The sequence below is a fragment of the Miniopterus schreibersii genome, assembly GCF_964146895.1.
Source record: "Miniopterus schreibersii genome assembly, chromosome: 17".
Classification (NCBI taxonomy): domain Eukaryota; kingdom Metazoa; phylum Chordata; class Mammalia; order Chiroptera; family Miniopteridae; genus Miniopterus; species Miniopterus schreibersii.
The window spans coordinates 15,739,807-15,766,820 of record NC_138117.1 but is presented as its reverse complement, the minus strand read 5'-3'; the positions used below and the strand labels follow the sequence as shown (position 1 = coordinate 15,766,820).

The 27,014-nt window shown below is 40.2% G+C and overlaps 1 protein-coding gene across 3 annotated transcripts in view; it reads right to left on the bottom strand.

Annotated features, from left to right (window-relative positions):
• COL14A1 (collagen type XIV alpha 1 chain) overlaps positions 1–27,014 on the bottom strand; it is a 157,148-nt gene that overhangs the window by 73,562 nt on the left and 56,572 nt on the right. For 2 of the 3 annotated variants that reach the window (XM_081116373.1, XM_081116375.1), the window contains exons 17-25: positions 26,586–26,718; positions 25,190–25,249; positions 23,211–23,362; positions 18,042–18,171; positions 14,478–14,600; positions 13,736–13,885; positions 10,632–10,748; positions 4,307–4,453; positions 646–702 (exon numbers count right to left, since the gene is read on the bottom strand). In XM_081116373.1, coding sequence (XP_080972499.1) covers positions 646–702; positions 4,307–4,453; positions 10,632–10,748; positions 13,736–13,885; positions 14,478–14,600; positions 18,042–18,171; positions 23,211–23,362; positions 25,190–25,249; positions 26,586–26,718 — 1,069 coding nt within the window. The remainder of the gene's footprint in view (positions 1–645; positions 703–4,306; positions 4,454–10,631; positions 10,749–13,735; positions 13,886–14,477; positions 14,601–18,041; positions 18,172–23,210; positions 23,363–25,189; positions 25,250–26,585; positions 26,719–27,014) is intronic. The other variant, XM_081116374.1, reaches the window with a different exon arrangement.

The window sequence follows — 27,014 nt, the reverse complement described above, 5'->3', positions numbered from 1 at the left end:
GATCAAACTTCTCCTCCCCCTTTACAAGTAATTAACCTGCAGTAGCATTAACTGCTCTCATTTCTGGACCGCCACCGAAGGATCTCCATTTTCAAACTCACATCCTTGACTCGTCCTGATCTAGGCAAACCTGCTCTCTTTCAATACCGACCATAAGCACACGGCAGCAATCACACGTTATTACTGTATTTCAAGTGCATTTACGACTCTGATATTTTCAATGAAAAAAACATGAAGCAAAATTCTGTTAGAAAATCTACCCTGTGTCAGAATCCATAATTACAGGGATTTTTATCTATTTTTTTCATTCAATATATTTTATATATGATATTGTATAAATTTAAGGTGCACAACATGTTAATTTGATACATTTATACACCGTCATATGAGTGCCACTGTAGGGATATTTAGTGCCTCTGTCACATTACGTAATTATTGAACAGTGTCGTCCTCAGTGTTCATTATATTGAGCATTAGCTCTGTATGTCTTATTTACTACTGGCTGCAAGTTTGTACCTTATCAGTATTTGATAAGCATTTATATTAAGGAGAAAAAATTTTTTATTAATACCTTGGTTTTTAAATAAACAAACAAAACCAACAAAATCTTCCACCTAAAATCACATCATTATTGTATTCTTTTACCTTCTTTCGCTGGTGGAATGGTTGGAGGAAACGTAGGGGGCTGAGTCGGAAGGGATTCTGGAAAGGAGGGAGAAAGAACATCAATTAGCCATCTCATCCATGGCAAAGAGAAGCAGGTCATGGAGAAGTAATTCTTCAGGGGACTCGATGAGTGGCAGAGCTCTCTTCTTAGAGAGTTTAGTGACTGCTACAAATCAGCCACAGCCTGTGAACACTGGCTCCAACATCCCCTCAACCTTAGAAGGAAGGCTTGAAATGTCACTTCACCAGAGGTCCGTTTACCCAGCAGGAGCTGATACAATCAGACTGTCAACTACAAAGTGGTTCTCATGTTGATTTAAGGCAGGAGTCCTGCCAACGGATTTCACACTAGTCTGGCTGCTTTCACACATGCAAACTTCATTTCCATTCTGCCTAAGTAAGGACTGACCATCAATCCTTGTTCAACAGCGCTCCCCCCTTCTCACCCTGCATCCCCAGGATGTGGTCCCCAGTGAACCTGATTCCCTCTCTATTCTACCCAGACTGTTTCTGGAAAACTTTCAGTTCTGAGGACCAAATGGCGACGGTGCACCAGCACAGTGACTATCACACCAGTACAAATTCCTGTGGCAAATCAGCAGGAAGTTATGGCATCAATAGGAAAGCATCCTAAATATTATTTTTCACATGTTCTTTTCTATTCTTATTTGACACTAAAACATTAAGAAAAACTGAGAAAATTCTTATCCCAGTTTAACATGTGGTAAGATCTTCAGTAAACCACAGCCATTCGCACAGGGGGATGTTCAGCTTCTGGACACAGAAAGCGCCAAGTAACTGGAAGGATCTGAGCTCAGGCAGAAGGGTTATTTGCCAGGGATGTTGTAAAGGGAATTCCTTCACTGGCAGGAAGGTTGGAAGAGATGAATTTTAAGGTCTCTTCCAAATCTAAGAGCCAATAAAATAAAATTGAGTAAAATTTTTCAATATTTAAAAGAATGAGGTCATTGTATATTACTGATATGAAAAAGTGTTAGACATTAATTATTATGTGAAATGAAGCGAGTCACTGAATACTATGGAATGATCCCGTTCGTGAGACACACAAAAAATTCTATCTTTGTGATATATGCATCTGTCAGATATATATCTACATATTTATACTGAAATATGTCTCTCTCTATACATGTGTCAGGTAGATTTTCTTGGAGGAGACCAAGCTGGCAGCAATGGGTATTTCTGGGCAGGAAGGATGGAGAAACCGGGAGGCTGACAATGTACTTTATACCTTCTGTTGCATTAGTATGAATATGTGTCAATATATATATATATGAAGTTGTCTTTTAAAGGCAACTTTTGAAGCTAAAAAGTTTCAAAAGTAAAAAAAAAAGAGAAAGAGAGAAATTTTAATACTAAAACTAGGATTGCAAAACTTTCTTTAAAGCACCAAAAAATGCTATGAAAGCCAGATTTATTTATCTTCAAATCCAAGGAAGCAAGATTTGTGCATTTTCTTTCATGTGGAAAAGTGATGCATATCCAAAGTTCAGTCAATAAATCAAGAACAAATCAATGGGAGGCTACAGCAGATAGATCAATACGTCTGGGTAGAACATCTGGCCAAAGAATCCCTTGGGTAGCGAGAACAAAAAACTGATGACAACGTGTTTATATCCTCTGTGTGGCATGCAGATGGCCCCTGTCTTCAAGCATGTGAGGGGCTGTCACATAGAAGAAGGAAAGGTCCTGATCTGCGTGGGTTCAGAAGGTTGCACTAGAGCCAGTGCGTGGAAGCTGCAAAAAGACAGATGTCCCCAACATAAGGAAAACATTTACATCAACCTATGCGATTTAACCCTTAGTTGGCAGTTAGTTGGGGTCACAAACTCAGATGTTTTCTGAGGTCAGGCAAGTAATGAATGTGAGCAAAGAACTAGCCCAAACATTAAACAGGAGCAGCCTGAGAGCACAGACACTGTCTAAGGGAGACAGCAGTCACTTGGTTCCAACAGACTGGCACCGTCAGGGTATGTGTGCCCTGTGCTGTCAAAGCTTTCAAATTTTCAAAACATTTAAAACTTAAAAAGTGTATTATATATATCTCCCAAGAAAACATGCGACCCCATGACCATCACTTTGTGACTTCCAAATGATGACAAAAAAGTACTTGTTCAGTAAGATAAAAATTGAAAAGCTGCTCAACACATTCTCTTTTATTGGATCTTGACCACCACCACTGGGCTGAGAGAGTAGGTATTTCATTTCACTGACGAGCAAAAAGAAGCTCAGAGACGTTGAACTGCCTAAGGCCACAATGCTAGAAAGGGACCCTGCTGAGCCTGTTTGAGGCTAGATCTTGTGTACTACCAGGGCTCTAATAACTTTTAAATGATGTGATCCCCTATCCATAAACAGAATTCTAATCAGCAATAAAAAGAAACAAAATGCTGATACATTCTACAACATGAGTAAACCTCAAAAACACGTGCTAAATGAAAGATGCCACATGCAAAAGGTTACATATTATATATTTCCATTTATATGAAATGTCTAGAAAAGGCCAACATATAAGTAAAGAAAGTAAATTGCCTGGGGCTGAAGATGGGACTGGGGATTGACTGAATAGACATGAAAGATGTCTTCGGGTTGATGAAAATGTTTCAGAGTTGGACTGTAGTGATGGCTGTACAACTCTTCAGATTAAATAGTGTTGAATTGTGCATTTTAAATGGGTGAGTTTTACAGTATAGAACTTATACCTCAAATACACGTATAATATAAATGTTGAATATTTCAGTTATGAAATAAGTCTTAATATTAGGAAAAAATTAGATGATTCAGTTTATTAAACTTGGGCTTTCTGTTTTTGAAGGTCACACATTGATGATTTCTTTCTGTATGTCCCAGATCAAGTGAGAGACTGACACGTGGGCAGCAGAACTTTCCAAATGTCACACAGATGATAGAGGGGCTTCCCAGAAAGCCCACTGCCCACCGCCTCTTCTGGCACAAATCCTCATGGATTTGAGTTTAAGTTCAAGATTCTGAGTTAAGCACACAAATGTCCCCCAGAATTCACTGCAGTTCAAATCATTTTGATGCTTGTGGCCTCTAGGTCAGGAATCCTTGATTAAAAGCCATTCCAAGACGTTGACACCCTCCTTGCTCTTTAGAACATGTAAAAAGTGCTTTGTTTTAATTTTATACTTTGCCTTTCCCTTCAGTGCATCAGATCTGCAGCCAACTTGGAAAAAGTACAAGAGCCTCTTAAGTAGGCAATAACTCTAGGGTCAGCCAGTTGGAACATGCTGGCTCCATGCCCACCCGCAGGGCTGTGGTAATATGCCATTGTTTTAATGTCAGGACCCGGTCCTTAAACTTCATTTCACACTCCACATACCACAAATGTTCCTTATGGATACAGATCACAATAGAGGTCATTGTTTCAAGCACTTCGCCTTGTGGAGCATATGGAAGATGGGGAAAAATATACAGATGCTTCAATGGGCCCCTGCAGTGAATGCTGGGACTGGACAGGAGGAACAAATCTTATAGTACAGATATCCCTGGGCAGCAATAGCTAATATTTTTCTAAATGGAATAAAGTTTTTGAACCCAAACAGGATGCCTAAAAACTATTCATGGAGATGGGGATCAGGAGAGAAGGCACTACACTTACGTGTTTTTTCCGTTACGCTCACACTGGGTCCTTCAATCTCCTGAACTTTTGTGTAAACACTGATTTTATATTGTGAATCAGGCTGAAGTCCGTAGAAGCAATGCCTGCTTGTCCCTCCACCCACAGTAGATTCTTGCTTTTGTGTATCTATAATAAAAACAAAACAGAACACACACACATGAAATTTTAAAAAATAGTCAACAGTGGGTGATTTGCTTCTAAAATGCTTAATATGCCTGGCTTAATCAGATAACTCCAGAATGAATTATACTTGTTTGAGGTATTGTGCTGTATAATTGGTTTAAAAAAGAATCACTGTGCTACGCAAATTTCCATTTATGCAATTTTCCCTCTAGAACAATTATGCAAATTTACATCTAGATTGATTTTTATCTGATTCATAAGTTGCATCCATCTAGCCAAAGCCTTACACAGCTTTATTTCTAGAAATTCAAAAACCAGTGTCAAAAAACTGCATTGATTAAATACATCACACATATTATTTAGTGGTTAAAAAAATGTCCTTCAAAATGTTATCTGCAGTTAATGAAATATAAACAAAATAGAGAAAACATGAAAAAAGACTAGTTGCTTTTTTAAATGCAAAATGCAAAAATGTTAAATATTTATTTTTGACTATTTTGAAAATATAATACCTATTAAATTTCAATCTATATTTTAATATATAGGAACAAAACATATATATATATACACACACATATGTCAGAACAAGCATAACATATGTCATTTAAATTTTTGTCAATGAGCAAATCCTGATTTTTAAAAATATAAGCTAAAGTCATTTGTTCAGTGAAATTTAAAATTTATTTTTATAACTGTGGATATTAAAGAGTGTCAAAAGTGAACTTTATAATATAATCTTTAGTGATATATTTGTTCAGAATGAATTAAGGTCTAACTCAATAATTTATTTATCACATATTTTGCAAAATGATGAAATGAAAACATTGTTAAGGTGTTTGTAAGATTACATACTGCTGTGAAAGGAGTTTGATAGTAAGGAAATGTTAGTAACCCTGTGCTCTGCTTTGCTGATGTCCAAGTTCAATCTGGCTCAGAACCCCACAAAAGCTGCTTCTTGCTAACCCTTAACCACAACTTTGGAGCCTCTTGCAAGCTTCTGTGAGCCACCTGTAATGCAAACATTTCCTAAATCCTATGCATGAATCACATTTATCTATCTCCATAAAACTTTCCAGGGACTCTCCTGGAATCAATTCTAGAAATGTGCTTTTCTGTCATCTCTATTTCTTGTGGATACCCATATACTTTACAGACCCTTGACAATAAGAATATAAATGGGTTTTACTTCTAAAAAAAAATCTACAAACCTTTGGAAAACTGGAACAGTCACTGTAAAATTAATGGGAAACAGTATGGTTTGATTCCCAATACTAACAAAGAGGGGTTACATGAATGGGGGTGTATCCATGTTGCTTTTGGCATGTGTGATTCAGGTCTAATGGCTTTGCCCTAAAGGAAAACATTTAAACTGATCAAATGATGACTAATTTCCTCAATCCTTTGTGCCAAAAGCAGCGAGTTAATTTATTTTTTGGAACAGGGAGAAAAAAATTGTCTTTGTGCATTCATTCCTATGAATCAAGGCAAAATACATGCTCTCGGTTGTTAGCATGCTGATAGTGATGCCACCAATTTCACTCACCAAAATATCCTAAGAATAGTTACTGAGATTCCCAACCAAAGAATATACAGAATCCAGGATACTCTGCTGGGACTTTATTATATAAATGCTTCCATTCCCCAAGTGTCTCAAATACCCTGACCCCCAATCATAACGTCACAGCTTCAAAAGTTTAATCATGATCCAGAAACAGCCCAAGTGCCCATCAGCAGATAAGTGGATATGAAAGCTGTGGGACATTTACACCATGGAATACTATGCAGCTGTAAAAAAGATCTCTTACCCTTGGAGACAGCATGGATGGACTCGGCTAATATTATGCTAAGCAAAATAAGCCAGTTAGGCAAAGACAAATATCGCATGATCTCACTTATAAGTGGGATCTAAAGAACAAAATAAACTGACCAACAAAAAGGTCCAGAGACATGGATGCATGAAACAGACTAATAGATCTCTGTGGGGGGATGTTGAGGGGGAGGGGGCAGGAAGAGATTAACCAAAGAACACTTATACATATATGCATAATCCATGGACACAGACGACAGCGTGGGGAAGGCCTGGCCTGGGGCGGGGCAGGGGGGGCAAAAAGGGAGAAAATGGGAGACATCTCTAATAATGTCAACAATAAAATAAAATTTAAAAACACACACAAAAGTTTAATCTTGAGAATAGATTATGTTTCATAACCCTTTTTTAAAGGTAGGCTCTCCACTATGCTGCAATTCTCTCTCTTTGTTAATGGATGATACTGTAAAATTGACATTTTCAACACCTATAGGTAGAAGACAAGTTGAGCATCCTTTGAAACCTATTTTTCAAGCAGGCTGAAAAGAAATCCAACCAAGTTATGGAGATGAGGAAGGGAATACAGTATTGGGCCCATGTGGTGTATAAACACATGAACTCGAAGGGAAATACTATACCCAACCTCAGACGCCAAGTCAACTCGAAAACAGCTGGAGGAGACAGAACTCCAGAGCATCCACACAACTAATGGAGGCTCTCACGGGGTTCTGATTTACCCGAGACCAACCAAAAGTCTCTGACTTTGGTCTGTCCTACTATTAACCAAAAGCCTACAATTTAATTTGGCAAGTGAAGGACTGACTCAAAATCAGATTTTATTTCAATCTCTCCTGAGAGGAGCTTATCCTTCTGGTGATCTTCTTTTTGGAGGCAGTCTTGGCGATAAAAAAAGTCATAATATTTACATGGGTAGAGGACATCTGCTGTTTTTGCATGTCTGGTATCTAATCCCTATCTCTCTGAACCCATTCTTCCCCACTCTTGGTCTTTATGATTTGGGAAGGACAGAAAAACAACCCCTCTCCCCCTGCAGATATAGCGGTGGAAGGCAACCAGGTCTGATCAGTCAATTTATTTCATGCCCTTGAGTCCAATGATAGGTTTAGGGGCATCTGACACAAACCGAGCCAATATGACTCAGTTCCTAGACTTTTGTTACAGTTATTGAGAAAGAGAAGCTCTTTTTTTAAATTTTTTAATTTTTTTAACAAAGACTGTTAAGCTGGAAGCCAGAGGATGCGATTCTGGATCTGACTGGGGATGACTCACAGAACCTGGTTGAGAATGAAGGCAGAGGAGAGAGGGCAGAGAATGAAGCAAGACACTGTTTGAACACCTAGATCCAGATGTGCCTGAAGCCAGACAGGACTGAACTTTCCAGTATATTAGCCAAGAAATCAGTCCTCTTGCTTAAGTCCCTTTTATCTGCCTTTTTGCCATTTACAAACCATCAAACCTGAATGATACAGCCTCCCTACCTTTGCTCACAAAAAAACTTGGAAATGTGTAGGTATTACCGCAAGTAGAAACCTCAAAAGAAGTAATTTTAAAGAAACTGAAGCCCAAAGAAGAAAATTGACCAGCAATTATGGTTAGAACAGAGGTCTCTCCCCTGACTTTATCTCAAAACACAAGTGCACATGACCAGACCATAGGGAATATATTTTTTTTTAAAAAAGAAAGAGAGGGAGGGAGGGAGGGAGGGAGGGAGGGAGGGAGGGAGGGAGGGAGGGAGGGAGGGAGGGAGGAAGGAAGGAAGGAAGGAAGGAAGGAAGGAAGGAAGGAAGGAAGGAAGGAAGGAAGGAAGGAAGGAAGGAAGGAAGGAAGGAAGATCCTGGAAAAAATTACCTGTCAAAATTACCTAGGAATTTGCCAGAGGCATTTAGAAATAGGTCAGCCTGGGATTAAGTTTTTCTCCACCACATGGAGGAATTAGGTTCCATTTCTCTTTAGTATTTGGGGTGCAAATACTAAAGTTTCTGCAAAAGCAATCAATGTAGCCAATGGAAGCTACTGCAGAATTAAAACAGAAGGGGCTCCGGGACTCATCAGCCTGTGGAAGAATGGGCATCTGACCACAAGTCCTTCGATGCAGTGGTTGGGATGATGGTGATCACATTTCTCTCTGAGATAAAGAAACTCACCCTAAACCAAGCTCACACAGAGAAGAGATCAGTGGCTGCCAGAGGCAGGAGATGGCGGGTGGGAGAAATGGGTGAAGGTAAAAGGTAAAAAGAAACAGACAACCTAATTTGTCCCCCACTCCAAAGTAGAAAGATTATTCCTTGGCCTAAACTGTATAAGTTAAAATATTTAAACATATTCTTCACTGCTATCTTCCACATTCACTCCTCGCCCCCAATACTCTTTTAGAGGCTGTCAGAGTCTATTGATGTCCAGTAGATTAATACTATTCAGTTAGACAACTGGGTAAATGAGCTGTAGGCTAATTGAGCCCATAAATCTCTCAGCTATAAATGTTGATGAAAAATAAATACTTTTGTTCATTCGTGTTTAAATGAGTCTATTGAGTCTCTGTTAAAGAGGTTTCTGGCAGCCTGAAAATTACACTGAAGGAGTACAAGTTAATTTAACTTCAAGATAAGATGGAAATGTGGACTCATGATTTTTTTGCCAGTAAAGATCTTGGTTTTGGAAAGAGCTTACTGAGGTTTTGGATTACCAGATCAGTGTTCCCAGATACACCAATCATATCCTCTGATAAGAATCCTAATGATAGTTTGCAAATATGCTAAACTAAAAGCATTTAGCTAAAATACTTATGGATTTCACTAATTCCACTGATAAGTCAGTTTTCATACAATTTTATATCAATCTACATAATTATAATTTTTATGGAAGACAATAAACATATCCACAGGAGCCTATGTCCCTTCATGTCAACCTCTTAAATTTATAAAAAGATAAAGGCATGATGGGGTAATTTGGGAGTGTGATTTTTATGTTTAGTATTTTTTAAAGCTTAACAAACACCACTGAACATCAACCCTCCCCTATTAAAGTGTGAATTAGCTAGTTGCTTAAAGATATATGATACATAACTCAAGATTTTATAGTTGCTTCATGAATAGTTGCATATCTTTCATCTACTCCTGCTTAAGCATCCCATTAATCATGTTAAATACAATCGCCACAAAACCTCCGTGATTTGTCCTGACTTTCCCTTACTCAGTGTTCATTCTGGATTAAAGCCACTCCCTTATGCTTAGCTGGTGTCAGGCTGAAGGAATTCCTACAGGATCATACACAGGAACGAAGGGCTTCTCATGGTGCTCTTACTCTATTCTCACATTCTCAGCATATTTCCAAATGCTGGCAGCACTCTGTGCTCACAAACTGTGCTTTCCACTTTCAGGATTGATCGAAAGTGGGATTTCTACATTGTGGATGTAGGTATAGCCAGGGATATAGGCTACTAACCCCATTCTTATCCAGACCCTCAAAATTAGCTCCTTCTGCTTCTTTCAAATGAGAAACCATGATCATTTGTCCAGAAAGAAAACATAAATTAGCAGTTTTATTAGCTTAAAAGATTTTAAAAAATCACTGGGGATTCTCTAGTGTCTTCTATCGTCCCCCCAGCATAACAAGACAAATCTTTTCTACTGATAATACAAATCTGATTAAAGTAATTTTCATTATTTGATCTCATCTTCTGAATATTATCCATGCTGATAATGTGGAAAGGGAATTAACGGTCCCTAGAAACTCACTTTTTGGGAATCAGCCATTTGTTGTTGTTCTTGACATTTTAATGAAAATAAGCAGACATTTTTAGTCTTTCAACTTCAAAACAAAGTCCCAAATTGCAGATGAACTTGAGAACTGTAATACAGTATACCATTTCCTGAATGAGAGTTTGCTGCTCACCAATTACCTCCCAAAGTAAAAAGAATCACTAAGAAAAACATTCAAGTCAAGCTTAGAGCCCCACTGGGTGCCGAAATAATAGTGCCATCTAATTTTAATGTATGTTAACCCCGGCTATTCGGTTCCTACTACCAATAGCAGCTACCATTTCTCATGTACTAAATGTGTGCAAAGCACTGTTGCAAGTTCTTTACACAGATTTATCTCAGCTTAATCCTCACAGGATGCCACCAGATCTGCACTATGGTTCCACCTATTCACAGAGAGAAAGTGGAGGTTGGAGAGGTTCAATGATTGGCTTAACCAGCCACGTTGACTCCATATCCAGCATGATCCATAACACAATATTGCCTCCTCGGCGAGAGGGTTCTGGACTAATGTTATGTGCATGTTGTCCATAGTGGCTTGCACAGACTAGGTACTCAATCCTTGACCAAAACAGACGTGATGAATTCCACTTACCCTGGACGGATTCTATAACTATCCTGTAGGCAGTGGCATGACGCTGCACCTGCCACTGAGCACACAAGCTGGTCATTTGAATCTGGTCTGCTTGAAGATTGGTCACACCCAGAAACACTGTAAGGAAATAGAAACGTAGCTGCATCACATTGCAGACAATGCCACGAAAGTCTCCAAGTCCGAAATTAACTTTACCACAATAAAATTCTAATTCAGCGTGCCTCAGCGAGAGGTGGGAAGAAACCTATCAACTCACAATAAATTCTTGCACACAAAAAAGAACTATTTTATGACATGAAAAGGCAGTTGCAAAACATTATGTATTTTTTAGTCTGCCATATTAGTAAACAAGAAAGGAAATATATATTCAGAGGAAAAAGACCAGATGCAATGGATGGTGAAATTATGGGAGACGTTTAATCTTCCCTCCTTATTTATTTGTGTTTTCTAACTATTCAAAAGTTAATATATAAAACCTGTATAGTAAAAGTGAAATACAATGTGTACTTATCAACCAGTGAAAGACAGCGATGGTTTAAACAAAAGGAAAGAGCAAAGCGCACAGAATGAAAGTCTTACTCAAAGGAGAGCAGTCTCCCAAGGACTGGCCTTCAAAACACCGCCGAGGGAGGGTGAACACATTTTTGAAAATTTTAAAATGAAAGGTTTAACACGGATAACAAGAAATTATTTTTAAAAAACCCCAGGACAGCCCGGCCAGTGTGGCTCAGCGGTTGAGCGTTGACCTAGGATCCAGGAGATCGCGGTTCAATTCCCGGTCGGGCACAGGCTTGGATTGCGGGCTCGATCCCCAGTCGGGGGCGTGCAGGAGGCAGGCGATCAATGACTCTCTCACCATTGATGTTTCTATCTCTCTCTCCCTCTCCCTCTCTTCCTCTCTCTGAGATCAATAAAAAATATATATTAAAAAAAATTAAAAACCCAGGACATAGATTCCTGTTAATCTTGGGACACTGGTATTCAAAAATGATTCAGCAAAAAGTTAACTTGGGTAGCAGTAAAAATATTGTTTCTCCAAGACAATAAAGGAGTGAGCATATGATGTTTATCATTTAACCCAAGAAGGAAAAGCCAAACATTAACGATAATTTGCTTCCTCCAATGACCTCTGATTCCCATTGGTCTCAAGTTTTCTTATTTCTTCCTTTCTCTTAGCTACCTCATAAAAATTTTTTAAAAGCTCAAAAATATTTTTCAAGATGGTAAAAATAATCTTGTCTAATCACAACTGACATCTTTACAGCATTCCTTTTTATCAGAGAAGGAAGACCTATCTTCCTACGACCCCATTAAACACCTCCTCTAACCCCACGAAATCAATCGTGACCCACAAAACCACACTAAATTTAAAAAACAACTGAAATTAACTTAGTTGCCACTGTATGGAGTTTTATTTTGCTTCAGAGAAAGGGAGAAAACACATAAGGAGCTGATCTAATTTTTCACTTTGAGGACACAATATAAAATAATTCAGTACTCTCAGTCTTTTAGCATCTACTTGAAATACTCAGTGTATTTATTAAAGGGGAGAAGAGGAATGGAACAGACAAAGGTGGATAGAAAGAAACAAAAAAGATTAAGGAGAAGAGAGATGGATAAGAGAATCACAGAGGCAGGAAAATGGCACAGACGGAAAGGGTAACTTAGGAAGGAAATGGAGATAAACTGGAGGAGGAGAAAGGAGATGGAGGTGGGAGAATGCACAGGGAATACTAAGGCACTTCTAAGGAAGGCTGCGGGTTGCTCTACTAGCACAACAGGAAATTACTTGGAAGTTAAGGTAGTGTCCAGAAAAATAGCGCTTGCACAGCCAACTACAAGGTCAGGACCACAGTCCAAAGGCTTCCTGGATCTGTTGGAGACAGAGACTATTTCTTTTGAGGTTAAATTGATTCTGTATTAGCCTATAAGATCTGAAGATACTCCATGAAAGAGCTGTCTCTAGGTAAAACATGGGTGGCCAAATATAGGTGGCTTGGGGTCTGGTAAAATAGGTATCCCATTCTTGCACAGCACCATTCATCAGTTTAATGGATTAGAGATGGGCGTGAGCTAGGCGCCAAGTGCATAAAGCACAATTACTTCAATAGTAATACTCGTTAACTGAGCACTTGCCACATCGTGGACACGTTTCATATATTATCTGTTTAATCCTCACAATCAGCCTGTATACGGCTGTGATGACCTTCACTTTAGCGTGGAGAAAACTTGGGTTAGGACAAGCTAAGTAATTTGCTCAAGGCCGTAGCTAACAAGTAGCAGATTTAAGGCTCTTACTTTTGATTGCACCATGACTATCACTCTCAAGGGTGGGGCATGCACTCAGGATGAATTTCATTAACATGCAGCCAAACCATTTTTATTTTGGGCTCTTCTGTATTATCGTTCATGTGTATTCAAAATACCAGTCTTCTGTTTAGGGTGATTATGTGGGTTTTGGAAAGTATTTAAGTAAAAAAAACCAACAAAACTGTAAGTCGACTTAAAGAAATATATTAGGCAGATGGTGTGGACGTAAACCAAGCACGCTGGAGTTTGGAAACACTGCATTATGCCATGGGTGTCTGGGAGTCGCAGATGCCAATAAGAAGTCCCAGATGGCGTGCAGATAGCACGAAAACCCTTAAAGGGTAGAGAAGAAAGTCCTTAGACTGGTGCATATGTTATTTCAGCATGGCATGCGTGTGTGTGTGTGTGTGTGTGTGTATAAGGGGGGAGGGGTGAACGTTCTGAGAAAAGGCCCAACTTTGACTGGCTCGGCTGCATGAGGCTACACGCTAGTTGGAAAATTTCACCTAACTTGAAAAATGCCAACAGAGACTTTCCAGAAGGAAACCCTATCCGCCACCATCAAGTACAGTTGGACGCCAGGCTCTGACATTGCGCCTGCCAACCAGGACTCTGAACTACAGCCCCCAGTTAGGAACACACCTTTCTTTCCATGAACCACCATCCAGACAGGGCAACGCTGAGGAGAAAAAAACAAAAACCAACCGCCAAGTTGAAGGAGGAGTTGAGTTACAGTAAAAACAGAGCAGTAAAACCACATGTGGGGGCTGAGGCAACGGGGACATCGGTCTTACGTGTTTTCACCACGCCTGTCAGGGCATCGCTGAAGCCAGAGGCCTGGGAGGCAAATATCTTCACATTGTAGTCCATTCCACTGAGGAGGTTTGTGATAAGAATGGTGTTAATGTTAGCTCCCACAAAAGTTTCTAGGGTTGGGCCAGCAACTAAAAGGAGAGAGAGTATATTTCCGTTATAACAGAATATGAAAAAAGTGGAAACACCCCTGAAGTGAACTGTACTTGAATTCAACTCTTTTCCGGTTGCCCAAGTTATACAGCAGGGCTGGGGTTTGAATCTAGCTCCATGGACCTCGAAGATGTGCACCCTTGACTGCCACGCTAGGGCTTTTTCCAGGGATCTCGTCCTTTCCTCAAGTACAATTCTTTCCTTAGGGCTCACTCAAAGAAGCTGGCCCACCTCAGTCCACCATCCTCCGTATTGTGAGGCCTTGACAGTGGAGCTATGATGCGGCCATAGGCTCTGGGACACTTGCCAAACTGAAGAAGTCATCCTCAATTGCCCCTGCTCAGACACCCAGTCATTTCTCAGGTACGGTAATAACTTCATCATTCTGATGATATCTGCTCTAACAAGCCATCCTAGAAATGATGTTTTATCCTCAAAAAATGGTAGGAGACTCTTCCACCCTCTTAAAACCAAAGATAAAGCCACAGATAGAAAGTCAAAACAAAAATAGCTTATCTTAAAAGACATTTGAGATGCCTAATTGCGCTATTTTTTTAAAAGCATACTTACCACTAACAGGTTTATAGACGATCCTATAGCCCTTTACAGGGGAAGATGGGGGATCCCATGTAATACGCAACCTGTTGTACCATTCTTCTGAGACCCGTAAGTTTTGGGGACCAGATGGTGGCACTGAGCAGGAAAGAAAGGGAAAAACAGGGTTGAGTGAGGTTTCCATCTTTACAACCTACAGCATTGTTAACAAAACCTGAGATATCTTCCCACAGTGTTAAAAATATTTACAGGTGAAAATGCAAACACATGGGGAGGAACCTTTGAGAGTCCAGGGCTGTTTTAAGTATTAAATATACAGAAAATAATTGTGCTTGTGGTGAAATGCTTTTATCTGAAGATCAGCAGCACATTCAATGTCATTTTGGTTTCTTCAATTAATTTTAAGTAAAACTCAACTAAGTAGTGTTTATTAACATTTCTGTATACACGCCACCCTGTTCCACTAGCAAAATATGTTTGTTTAGCAATATCAAGGGTGATCACACAATAGTAATGAAGTAGTTCTCGGAGGTAAGATTCTGATGATTTTTTTTTTGCTTTCATCTTTGTATTGCCTATATTGTTTAACATTTTACCTTATCGTTTATCAACTTTTTATCAAACCATGAAAGCCATTTATGTGGAGGGCCTTTATAAACTGTTGTGCATACTGATGGGTAATAGCCTTATGATTTTGTTGTTGATGGAATTTAGTTGTGTTGATCACTGCTTAAAATAAGTGGGCCAGGCACTAACACTTTGAAATAATTGTACTATGTAGCTATTGCTATATGTGATGGTATTTCTTTAATGAGATTTAAGTCGTATTTCTATAGCAATAGTCTTTAAATAGTTTTTATTTATATGAGTATATATATGTGTTTAACATAAAACCCTTTTGCAAATTATGCTAATTTTTAACATATGAAAGCTAAAAACAGATCTTTGAACCCAGGTCATTGGCAGTTAGAGGGAAACCCTTTGCCTTCCCATATCCTTCCTCCCCCCCGTCTCCCCTCAGTGAAGGGGTTTATGGTTACTTTATGAAACATTAGAGTGCTAAATAACACAGTTCAAAACCATCTCAGAACAGCAGAATTTACTAAGCTTATTTTAAAATAATCCTTACATACATTTTTTAACAACGTGGATATAAGACAGACAAGGATGATGTATTTAAAACACATAGTAGGGCCCAGCCAGCGTGGCTTAGCATTTGAGCATTGACCTATGATCCAGGAGATCGCAGTTCAATTCCCAGTCAGGGCACATGCCTGGGTTGCAGGCTCAATCTCCAGCAGGGTGCGTGCAGGAGGCAGCCGATTAATGACTCTCTCATCATTGATGTTTCTATCTCTCCCTCCCTCTCCCTTCCTTTCTCTGAAATCAATAAAAATATAATCAATCAATCAATCACATAGTAGGTGCTCCATAAATGTTAGGTGAATACTATTCAATTTTCTTCCTTAATTACTGTTTAAGCCTGTGGTTTCCAAACATTGATTTCGCAGCAAAATACCAAAATATGCTAGAAATTCCAGTGTGTGATCAAAGCCAACATCAAGTCAAGAAGCCCATGTACAGGTGAAGTGGAAGAAGAGCTTGGAGCTCTCCCACTGCTCTGCCCTTCCCCTGCCTTCTCTCCTTCCACATAGCCCCTGAAGAGGTAACTGTAGCAACTCTTAGAATTCACAATACCCTAGGTGATCTTTAGCAAAATGTGCAGCTTGGTGGGGGTCTGGGTGGAAGAACTCATAGAGGTGCCAGTGCTGTCAAATAAGGCGGTAACACCCATTTGCTCAGCAGAGCAGAGTCAGGACTTTGGGCTGCAGCTACAGAATTTAAATGACTTGCACACTTACTTGAAAACTCCATACTTAGATGCCCAGGTACAGAATTCAGGCCTTGCCACCATTTTGCACCAGTCATACTTAACCACTGGGTAATTGTGGTAGATTCAAGATGGGTGCAATTTTTCTGATTTTCCTCCCATTAGACAGTGGAGGCTATAACCCTCTCTTTGAATCTGGGTGGATTCTATGACCACCTTGACCTATAGACTATAGCAGAAGTGACACTGTACTAGTTCCAGGCATAGACCGTAACTGTTCTGGTAGTTCCCACTTTCTGCCTCTCGGAACCCTTGCTCTTATAGTCCTGAATCACCATCTAAGAACTATGACTATCATGCTGGATACACTGCATGGAAAAGCTCTCAGACTACATGGAGACAGAGGGACTCCGCTGTGTCCAGACTTCCAGGCATCCGCATCGAGATGCCAGGCATGTGGGTGAACTTGTCCTGAACACTCCACACCAACCCAGCTACCAGGTGGCCATATGTGAAATGGCAGGATTTCCCAGCAAGCCTTGTCTAATTTCCTGACCCACAAAGTCACACAATATAATAAAACGGTTGCTATTTGAGGCCACTAGGTTCTGGGGCAGTCTTCACGCAAGTACAGACCAGGACACAGAAATGAAGACAACTGAGACTTTGCAGTGCTTTGACCACGGGTTTTCATGCAAGCTTCTCACTTGATCACCACGGCCAGTTCACCTAAAACAAGAGCTTCGTGAGGACCGCTCTGCACTGCAGGAGTTTGGCATGCAGAGGGGAACAGATGAGGTCCTGGGCTCCCATGACGCTGCTCTCCGGGCATGGGAGACAGACACTGAACAAATACAGGAGTAAACAAGAAAACAGCAGACAGCAGATCATGCCGTGACACGAGCAAAACGAAACCAAACTCAGTGGGATGACATCCTAGCAAGTGGGAGCTACTTCGCGTGGATGGTCAGAAAAGTCGGAGGAGATGACATTCAGATGACATCAAAATAGCAAGAAACAGCCGGAAATGCAAACATCTGGGGAAGGGGATTCCACATGGAAGGAATAGTTAGCTCATAAGCCCTATGGCAGGAACAATCTTCAAATGTCCAATGAAGAGCAGAAAGGAGGTATGGCTGGGGCAGCTGTCAGGAGGTGAGGAGAAAGGGGTCACCAGGGTGGAAGACATACAGGGCCTGGCAGCCTCCAGAAGAAAGTGCGATTTTAATCTGAGAACAATGGAAAGCCATTAGGAGGCTCCAAACAGAGGCAGGAGAGATCCGTTCTATTTTGAAAAGCCCCTCGGGCTGTTGTGAGGAGAACAAAGGATCCAAACAGAGAAGCAGAAAGATTCCTAGGCTCTGAGGTGCTCATTTCAGTGAGAGAGACTGGGGCTTGGGTTAGGGGGAGCAGTTAGATGAAGACAGAGTGAGCGGACAGGCACCTAGAATGCATATTGGACAATCCACAGAGCTTGTGATGAATTTGATGCTGAAGGAGTAAGATGCAGTTGTTTTTAAGTCTTAGCTTTTACAGACAAGAAAACTGAAGCCCAGAGAAGTGAAGCAACTTGCCCAAAGTCACACAGCTTGAATGTGTGAAGACAGAATTCAAACCCAGATTGTCTGTCTCCAAATCTCTTTTGCTCTTTTCACCACAGTATTTTCTGCTATTTGGGGTGAATTACAGGGTAGGAGCATTTTTATGAATTAGTCAGCCAGTATCCACAGAGAGAAAGCTTCACTCACAGGTCTTTCCAGGGGCAGAGACGCTGACGCCTTCTCCGTCATCGTAGATGGGAGTCACCGTGACCTTGTACTCGGTGTCAGAAAGCAGAGGCTTCAGAAGGAGGTTGTTCTGGCTTCCAGGCACCATGACCTGCACAGAAAAACAAAGGGTGTGGTCTTAGTGAGACCTCTGTTCCCACTGGTCTAATGGAGCAGGACCATAGGCATTTTCAAATTATCAGAAGCGAGATGTGTTTGGAGAATGAGGAGATAAAAAGCATCCATGCAAAGCATTTCTCTCTGAAATCTCCCTCCCAGTAACCCATAGTTTATAATCACTAATGCAGAAGGTTTAAATGGGAAGCCCTTTTGCCCTGAGGAATGGTCTTCTCTCAACACCCTTTCAGCATTTGTAAAGTATCCGGAACAGACAGTCATCATCTATTTGGAAAGCAAGTGTTCATAGCTTCAGAGGGTTCATTCTAGAACCCAGCCTGCTTATCCTGTCTGATTCTACTTAAGTATCCTCTTGAAAATTCAGCCTTCTATTCTTTACCCTTTCAGAGATAACCTAGTGTCAGTGTTTTGGAAAAGAATGGGTGCTGGCCAAGAACAACAGAACCAAGCATTCGATCCAAGTTTTCCGGATCAAAACACATTGACCGGTAACACTAAAAACTGTTGCAGCTTTTTCACTCCTAAAAGAAGTTGTTTTCCTCATTCTGAAATCACCATCACTCTGTCCCAAAGGCTACAAGAAATGAAAGGCAGCCATGGGGTCGACCCCACACAAGCATCGCTGCATAGTGCCATGGGGCTCAGCAGTGCAAATTCTGGCATCCCCAGAAGAGTACGTGGACCAGAAAAGCCACATGTTCTCAATGCAAAAACCACAAACCTTCCTGCCTGCACTCCAGCAGTGAGATGCTGACACATCTTGGGCCGTTTAAGGAACTTAATCACGGCTGGAAAAATGCTGGGGTGTAAGAACTGACCCAAACACATTTAAGGCAGTCACAAGACCCGGACAGCTGGAGATGCTTTTCGGTGCAAATGCCAGCAGGCAAAGGGCTGCGCTGTCTACTTCTGGATGACAGAAGGAACCTATAAATCATGGAATAAGCCCTAGAAAGCCTCCAGTTGAACCTAGAAGCAGCTGTTGCTAGGATATTGCTCAGCTCTAAAAACAATGGTTTTTATATATATGAAAAAAGGAAGTCTGAATTAAGACAATTTTATATTGGATTAATATGATTTTTATTCCTCATAGGAAAGGGATATTGAAATATACAGGGTTGCACTGATGTGGTCCTGGGAGGGAGATTTTTTAAACAGGAGCTTTGCTTCATTCTAGAATGAGTAAGATAACCCTGGCATTAAGTAACATGTAAAGGAAGAATTGTGGTTGCCCTGACTTGTATTATTAGCCCATCAATGTAGCTTCCTTCAGGGTATTTCTTTTAAATAGAACTCTGGACCACAGAGCCTGGGCTTTCATTCTAAGTGGTTTATTTAGCAAACCACCCATGTTGCTGGTGCTTAAATAAGGTCCTTTCTCATGCCCTTGGAACCAATCATATTTCATCAGCATCAACAGATGCTGTTGAAATACTGAAAAGCAGTGGAGCCAGTTTGGAGGATACGTTTAGGTTGCCAGGACGTAGTTGCTGTGGTTTATAATAATAGCCATCATTTACTCATCAATTATTATGTTCCAGGTGCTACTCTAAGCAGTCTAATATAGTCATTCACATCATCTTCAACACAACCCTTTGAGTCAAATATATCATGACACTCATTTTACAGATGGGGAAACTGAGGTCCACACAGTTATTGAGTGAAGGAGCCATGTTGAAATGCTGGACATGTGGCCTGAGCCCTGCTTTAACCACTGCCCCCTACTCCACACTGCACTGCTTGGGCCTTTCTCCCCTAATGACAGTCATTCACAGGAATGAAATGTAAATCTCCTCTGGGGCATGCAGAGTTCCTCTGCTTGGCCTCTGCTTGTTTGCACAAAGCAAGGTAAAGATGGGCCTTTACCAAAAACAGATGCTGGAGATCATAGCAGATGCTGGTTCTGTTTATAAAACAATTCTATACAAGATGCTCATGGTTAAGTGAGATGCAAATCTAACCAGCACACTTCATGTTTTTAATTTTTGTCACAAATGCAACTTCACATCTGGTTCCATCATCACCCAAAGCTCTTCAGAGCAGCCTGAATCCATCCGGGAAGCTGTTCCCTCAGCAGAAAGAGGATTTCCCACATCTCACTGTGCTACCGTCTTACAAAGTTCTCTTTCTGGACAGTGGGTTCTTATGCTATCTGTGGTGTTGATGCTGTTGTTTTAATTCCAATCCACTGAAGACCAATATTTTTATGAAATACACTAAAACAAAACTGCTCTGTAAACGATCATGTTCTTGGATGTTGCAGCAACGTCAAGTTGCTATAACTGTTTCTAAAGCTTCATCTTAATCTCAGTTTATCTTGTAGGAGATTGAGCCACACTCTGAGCATCCCTGCTCTAGAAAGTTTCTTGCAAGTCAGAATTCAGGTCACAGTTATGAATTCTGAAACCTGGGCTCTAGGAAAGTCTGGAATCCTGATTAGCCTTTCACAAATAAATAAGTGTGAAACCTCCCTACCCTGACAACAAAATCCAGGAAAATGTCATTGCCACTCCTCCGGATTTCAGAGCAGAGGTGAAAGTCAATCCTTATGAAACATCTGAGAGGTAGCTTTACTTTCTAAGAGTTCAAAAGCTTTTTATTGGAAATATTGAGTAGATTTTATTATGCTTAGAAAATACATAAATACATCACTTCAACTGGCAAAGTCAAATCCATTCCCTTTTTTAATATATACAGGGTGTCCCCAAAAAATGTATACACACTTAACAGCTGATAGCTCCATTGATGTTTCTTTCTTTTCAAATTTAACCCATTGGAATTAATAATTACTCAAAGTGTGTATACATTTTTGGGACACCCTAGATATAGTAAAGCTTGACTTTGGTTTATAATCTTCTATACATACACTGTTCTCCAACTTCAATACTCTATCTTGTCATTTCCTCAAGTAAATGTAATCAGCTTTTACAGTTAGGGAAAATTTAGAGAGATGGTAAGAGGCATTTCTCAATCCACACACATTTCCTTTATCATTTGTAATATATTTCAGCCATCTGTCATTCCGTCATGTATCATTATTTTAGGATATTTCTTTGGTGTATGGGAGTTCAATGCCCTTGGATTTTGACATAGCTCTGCAACAGTCTGTCCTGCCCTGGTTCATAATCTAAATCTAGATGCACCCATTTTCTGTCTCCAATAACAATACGTTACATTTATATAGCAGTAACACTTCATAAAACACTGAGACATCAACTCCCAATTAATCCTCAGGTCCTAACAATATGCCTATAAAGTAAGTGTGCACAATTTAATTAGAATTCACTAAAGGTGTTTGATATTCAGAGAATTCTAGAGTATAGTACTTTGTTCTACATAGTGAAAACACTTCTGCACAGTAATCACCACCAAATTTACTGATATTTTTCATATTTACTAAGGGTTTGTTTAATTGGGGCACATGTGCTTGAAGACTTTTGATCTTTTCCCCCTTCATTTAAGTTGTCCAAGTATTTCGAAATAAACAGTGTAAAATGAAAGAAACTACCAAAGGGAAAATTATCTAGGGACAACCCAAAGAAAATGTTATTATTTTACCTTGCATAGCTTACAAGTTCATGCATGAGATTAAATTGTTACTCTTTCCAAATTAGTAAGAATAATTGAGCAAGAAGCTTAATGTGTTTCTTGGAAAGAGTAGAAACAAAAACCAAAAAACAAAACTCCCATTCGGGGGAAGTTTTTATGGGTCTCATTTTTAGGAACTAAATTAAATACGAGGACAATAACAGAGGGAAGTAAAACATCCAAATTATATCTTTAGTTACCCTTGCTAAGCACAGTTTTCTTTTTTTTTGTAATTGTCAGTCATGGATCATTTGAAACCTATGGCCCGAGTTAATTTATAATTCAACCTGTTTTGTTTAAGCGTTCATTAACTTTCCAAAAGTACTCCCAGACCAACTTCCCGGACCTTCTGGATGTTCACAGTAGATGTGGCTATTCTAGGGTTGTCATTGGGTTCTGTGATGATTCTTCTACCAGCCTGAAATAAAGTACATTCCTGACAGTATTTTAGGCTCAAATAAGCACATGAATAAAAATAGTTTTCTATGAAAGGCTCTATAAGTAAAGAGGAGGGAGAAAGGATAATGATGCTGTTCTTGAGCAATAATGAACTTGGAGATTTCTTCCCTAGAATGGCCCGAATGCAATGCACTGACAAGAAATGCAAGTCATGAGGTTAAAGAAAGCATGTTCCAGGCCAGAAAAAAAAGGAAAACTATCTTCTGGATGCAAACTGGAGTTATCTGGTTTGATAAGAAGCATACCTAGGAAACAATTTTCAGGTTCTAGATTAAAAGGAATGACGCAGTATAAATTAAGAAAACATGGGAAGGCCATGATAAAGAATGTGTCCAGGTTTCCGATATAGAAAAACAAACATAGATGACACAACTTAAAGAAAATGCAACACATAAAAATCTAAATCCTCTAAGGGAGACACTCTTGATTAAGAATAAATTAAAAATGACTATAGATCTGTTCAAAAATAGTTGATGTTAATGAAAAATATAACTATTTGTTAATGGGTGGCATTTTATTACGAACACTTCAACTACATAAAGAAGACCTTTCATGTATGTTTTGCTTAAAAAGTTATCAGATTCCCAAGATAAGAATATATATATAAAGTTTATATGTTAAATGCATATATAGAGAGAGATTGAGACAAATGTCTGATGGACTATTTGTGACCCAACTTTGCTTTGATGCTCTAAGAAGTTGTCAAGGCAGCAGAAGCAACGTGAGAAACAAGGTTCAGAGCCTTTATCAATTTGAAGCAGGTCATATGTGGAGCAAGGTTTGGAGATAGAAAGGTCATCAGGAAGCCAGTACTTAAGTTTGGATTAAATGAAAACATTAGTTCTGGAGACGGTAGAGTCACAAGAAAGTGGCAGTAGAAAAGCTTTCATCAGTCTCTGGAGATAGCCTTGTTAGCTCTGTTAGTCAGGAAACCTCAGAGTTTCTATGAGCTGTATTTATACAGACCGTTCCTACCACTTCTTCCGCAGGGTCCCCTTGAGCAGTCAGGTAGGTGACCCTGAACTGCTGCACACTGCTGTCTGAAATGTCCCATTTTACCCGCAGGCTAGAAGTGGTCTCATCATCTACAACCAGGTTTCTGATTCCTGTCCGGAAAACTGGAATAAACACAACCAAGGATTAACAAATTCTTAACCCATCATGTCCCAAAATAAGCTACAGAGACCGTTTGTGGACATGGCAACAGGTATCATTTCATGTATTTCTCAAACATAGACCCAACATGAAGAACAACTTAGCTTTAGTGGTTAATGGGGAGTCATGGTACCTACTGGCAGCAAATAAAAATGGTTTTAAGAGATGCTGACAAGGTGAGACCATGGACACCTCAAAACTACCAGTTCTGTATATACACTAGTAAGAGGAACTGGGGAGAAGCCCTTGGACTAGGAAACCCAAAGGGGAGCCCACTGGGGAGCATGCTCATGAAAACCTCACTCTCGTGCTCTGTTGGAGAAGCAGACATGGTGGACCAGATGAGGTCAGCCTCAGTGTGAGATCGATCCAGTATCCAACACGCACCTCAGTCGCCTGCTCCCCGTGTCTGCTTTGACACTTGTCCCTTAAGCACAAATCTCTCGCCATGGCTGCCTCTACCCATTCAGCCCATACGGAGAATATCCCTTCTCTGCTCCCTGTCCAAACGCCTTCACCTATATTCTCTGACATATTCCTCCTGGTCTCCCAAGGTGCCGGCTCCCTAATTTGTCCCGTTTTCCCTTCTCCTTTGTGTGCTGACTTCCTTTTATTCTGTCCACCCCTACTAAGTCTTTCTTTTCTTCATTCATTTCCTCATTTATCCGGCCAACATTCACTAAGCTTTTTCTGGTGTGTCAGACTGTGTTAGGCCTTTCAGATAGACGGTGATTAACACTTGACAAAAATAATGAAAGTGTCACAGAGGACGCAGGAGAGTGACATTTACAGGAATACTGGGGAAGGTACCAGGACTAGATCTAGATGGCAGGGGGAAACCAGGAAGAGAAGCAGAACACAGTCTGAATCTTGGACGTTATGATAAAGAGATTTGGGGGAACAAAGAGCGAATCAACAAAGATTAACTGAAGAATGGATCAGTGAATGAATCAATCAATCAATAAATCAGTCAATCAATGATGGAAAATCCAGACACCCACAGAAGGGCTTTAGGTAGGGAAATAAATGATATCCTTAACACTGTGTTTTACCTAGTTGACTCTGACAGCTGGTTGAGAGGTGTATTATAATGGAGGGAGAGGTTAAGATGAGATTAAAGCGCCCGGCTGGGCATGGCTCAGCAGTTGGGCATCGACCTAGGACCCAGGAGATCAAGGTTCAATTCCCTGTCAGGGCACATGCCCGGGTTGTGGGCTCGATCCCTTGTCGGGGGCATGCAGGAGGCAGCCGATCAATGACGACTCCCTCATCATTGATGTTTCTCTCTCTCTCTCTCTCTCTCTCCCTCTCCCTTCCTGTCTCTGAAATCAATAAAGATATATATATTTTTTTAATTTGGAAAAAAAAAAAATGAGATCGGAGACAGCTGATATAGGAAGACCAACAGACCAGCCAGATCTTAGTTACCCACAAAATGCAAGGAAACCATGACGTGAATAATTGTGAACAGAGAGCAATAGGAGAAGTCACTGAGATCAAGAGGAGGACAAGGACTCCAGGGCTTGCTCTGCTAACATCCCCTGAAAGATTACACGGAAATGCAAACCAAAGATGGAAAAGGTAGAGAGATGTAACAGTGAGAGGGGTAGACTAGAGGACCTATTGGCATTTAGGAGTAAGAAGAGGTTGAGAGGTCCTGAGAGGCGTGAAATTTGAGCTGGCATGCCCTGTTCCTAATTAATAATACAAAGTAAATAAAACTGGGATAACATAACTTTGGTTTAAATCAAACTTTTCTTATAGGTAAATACACTTTGATTTGTCCTTACCTGATGTCACAGGCTTGGTAGGTTCTACAGTTGTAGCTGGTTCAGTCCAAACACTGTCAACTAAAAAAATATGTATCTCTTTAAAATTCTGTAGTAGTAATAACTCTATATATTTGTGCATAGCATTTTATAGTTTTCAAAGAAAATTTCACCTATATTATTTCACCTGCTTCGCACAACAATCTTGGCTGTGGTTGCAAGAATGAAGAAATGAGTTGTAAGTAAGGCAGACATTGTTATCTATTCCACAGATAAGAAAACTGAAACCCAAAGAAGTTAAAGTTCCTAATCACAGATACCAACCTTCCTATAAATATTTGACTTATACCTATAGAACTGTGAAACCTCCCAGTTACTTTGAAATGAGGCATAACTATGGTAATTCAAGGAACTTAAACAGTGCTGTAGATCAAGTTGTGAAAGGGCTGCCAAACAAGGCCACCAAGGTGGACAATAGAAGCTCACCTTCTATTTCTTGTATCCCCTCTGGGTAACTAGTAGATGGAGCAGCTGTGTGGTGCTCCAACAAGATTCCCTTTTCGGGGTCAACATACTCATCCACCAGTTTCTGAAATACTGGCTGCGGTGGCTTTGCGCTCTGGGAACTGCCTTGCCTGAGATCATATACTCTGTAAGGGGATGGCCTATCTCCAATGACAGGGGATGCAGGGATACAAAGGCCCAGCCCCTTTGACTCAATTTGAGATAACTCAGAAGAGTCATCCTAGGTCTAGATCTCCTAACAGAATTAGCTGAAGACTCAGTTTTAGCTCCTTTTTATGCCCTGTCCGGCCAGCCTTACTTCCTTACAAATGTATCTCCCAATTACTCTCTTAAATAAACCTTCTGGATGCAATTTCTGTTTCAGAATCTGATTCCAGGGAACCCAATCAAAGAAAATTTAATATGTGCTTAATACTTCATATTTCAAAAATGAAGGGATGAATGAATCAGCGAGTGAGTTTTGTACATGATTCTTGGAACCAAGATCAACTTGGGAAATTCCATAAACTCTTGATGGACACGTTTTCCTTAGGTTTGTTTGCTCATTTATTCATTTATAAATTATTTCATCCATCCATCCATCCATCCATCCATGCAGCAAGTATTTATTGCACAGTTAAAATATGCCAAGTACTGCGCTAAGCGCTGGAGATACTATGGTGAACAAGATAGATACAGTCCCAGCCTTTACAGTGGTAAGAGCCTAAGATGCAAAGGTGCTGCACATATTGGTTTCATTACAGGTGAAGATACATGAAGCATTCTGGGGACAAAGAGAAATGGAAGCCTCTGTAGCCCAGGATAAGGCTGATGGACAGGGAACCTGGTGGGGTGAAGAGGGTGTCAGATGGTGGGAGTTGGTGATGTCCATCTTGGCCAGACCAAGACTTACGTGTGGTCCCGACAGCAGTCACCACTTCACTCTCGCTTCCATCATCCAGTACAGCCAACAGGGAAACTTCGTATTCAGTGCCAGGCTCCAGGCCTTTAATAACATGTGAGTCTTGGTCTTCTTTTAGGACAACCTGAAAAGCATTTAGTGTTTAGTAACTGCGTTTACTTGAATAACAGAGGAGAAAGTTAAGAAAAAAATAATAAAATGGAAAAATGTTGCCCCAAGGGTAAGCAAGAAACAACTAAGCCTAAAGAACGCTAGGGCCATGGGATTCAATTTTAAGGTCAAACCAGAGACTTTCTTCCTTTCACTTTCCTCAGCAAATAAACTATGGATATCTCAAGGGTGGAATTTTGAAGTTTTATTTAAATGTCACTTAGGAAAGAGAAAGAATTTGAAAAGATATAAAATACGTAACTGAAGCAC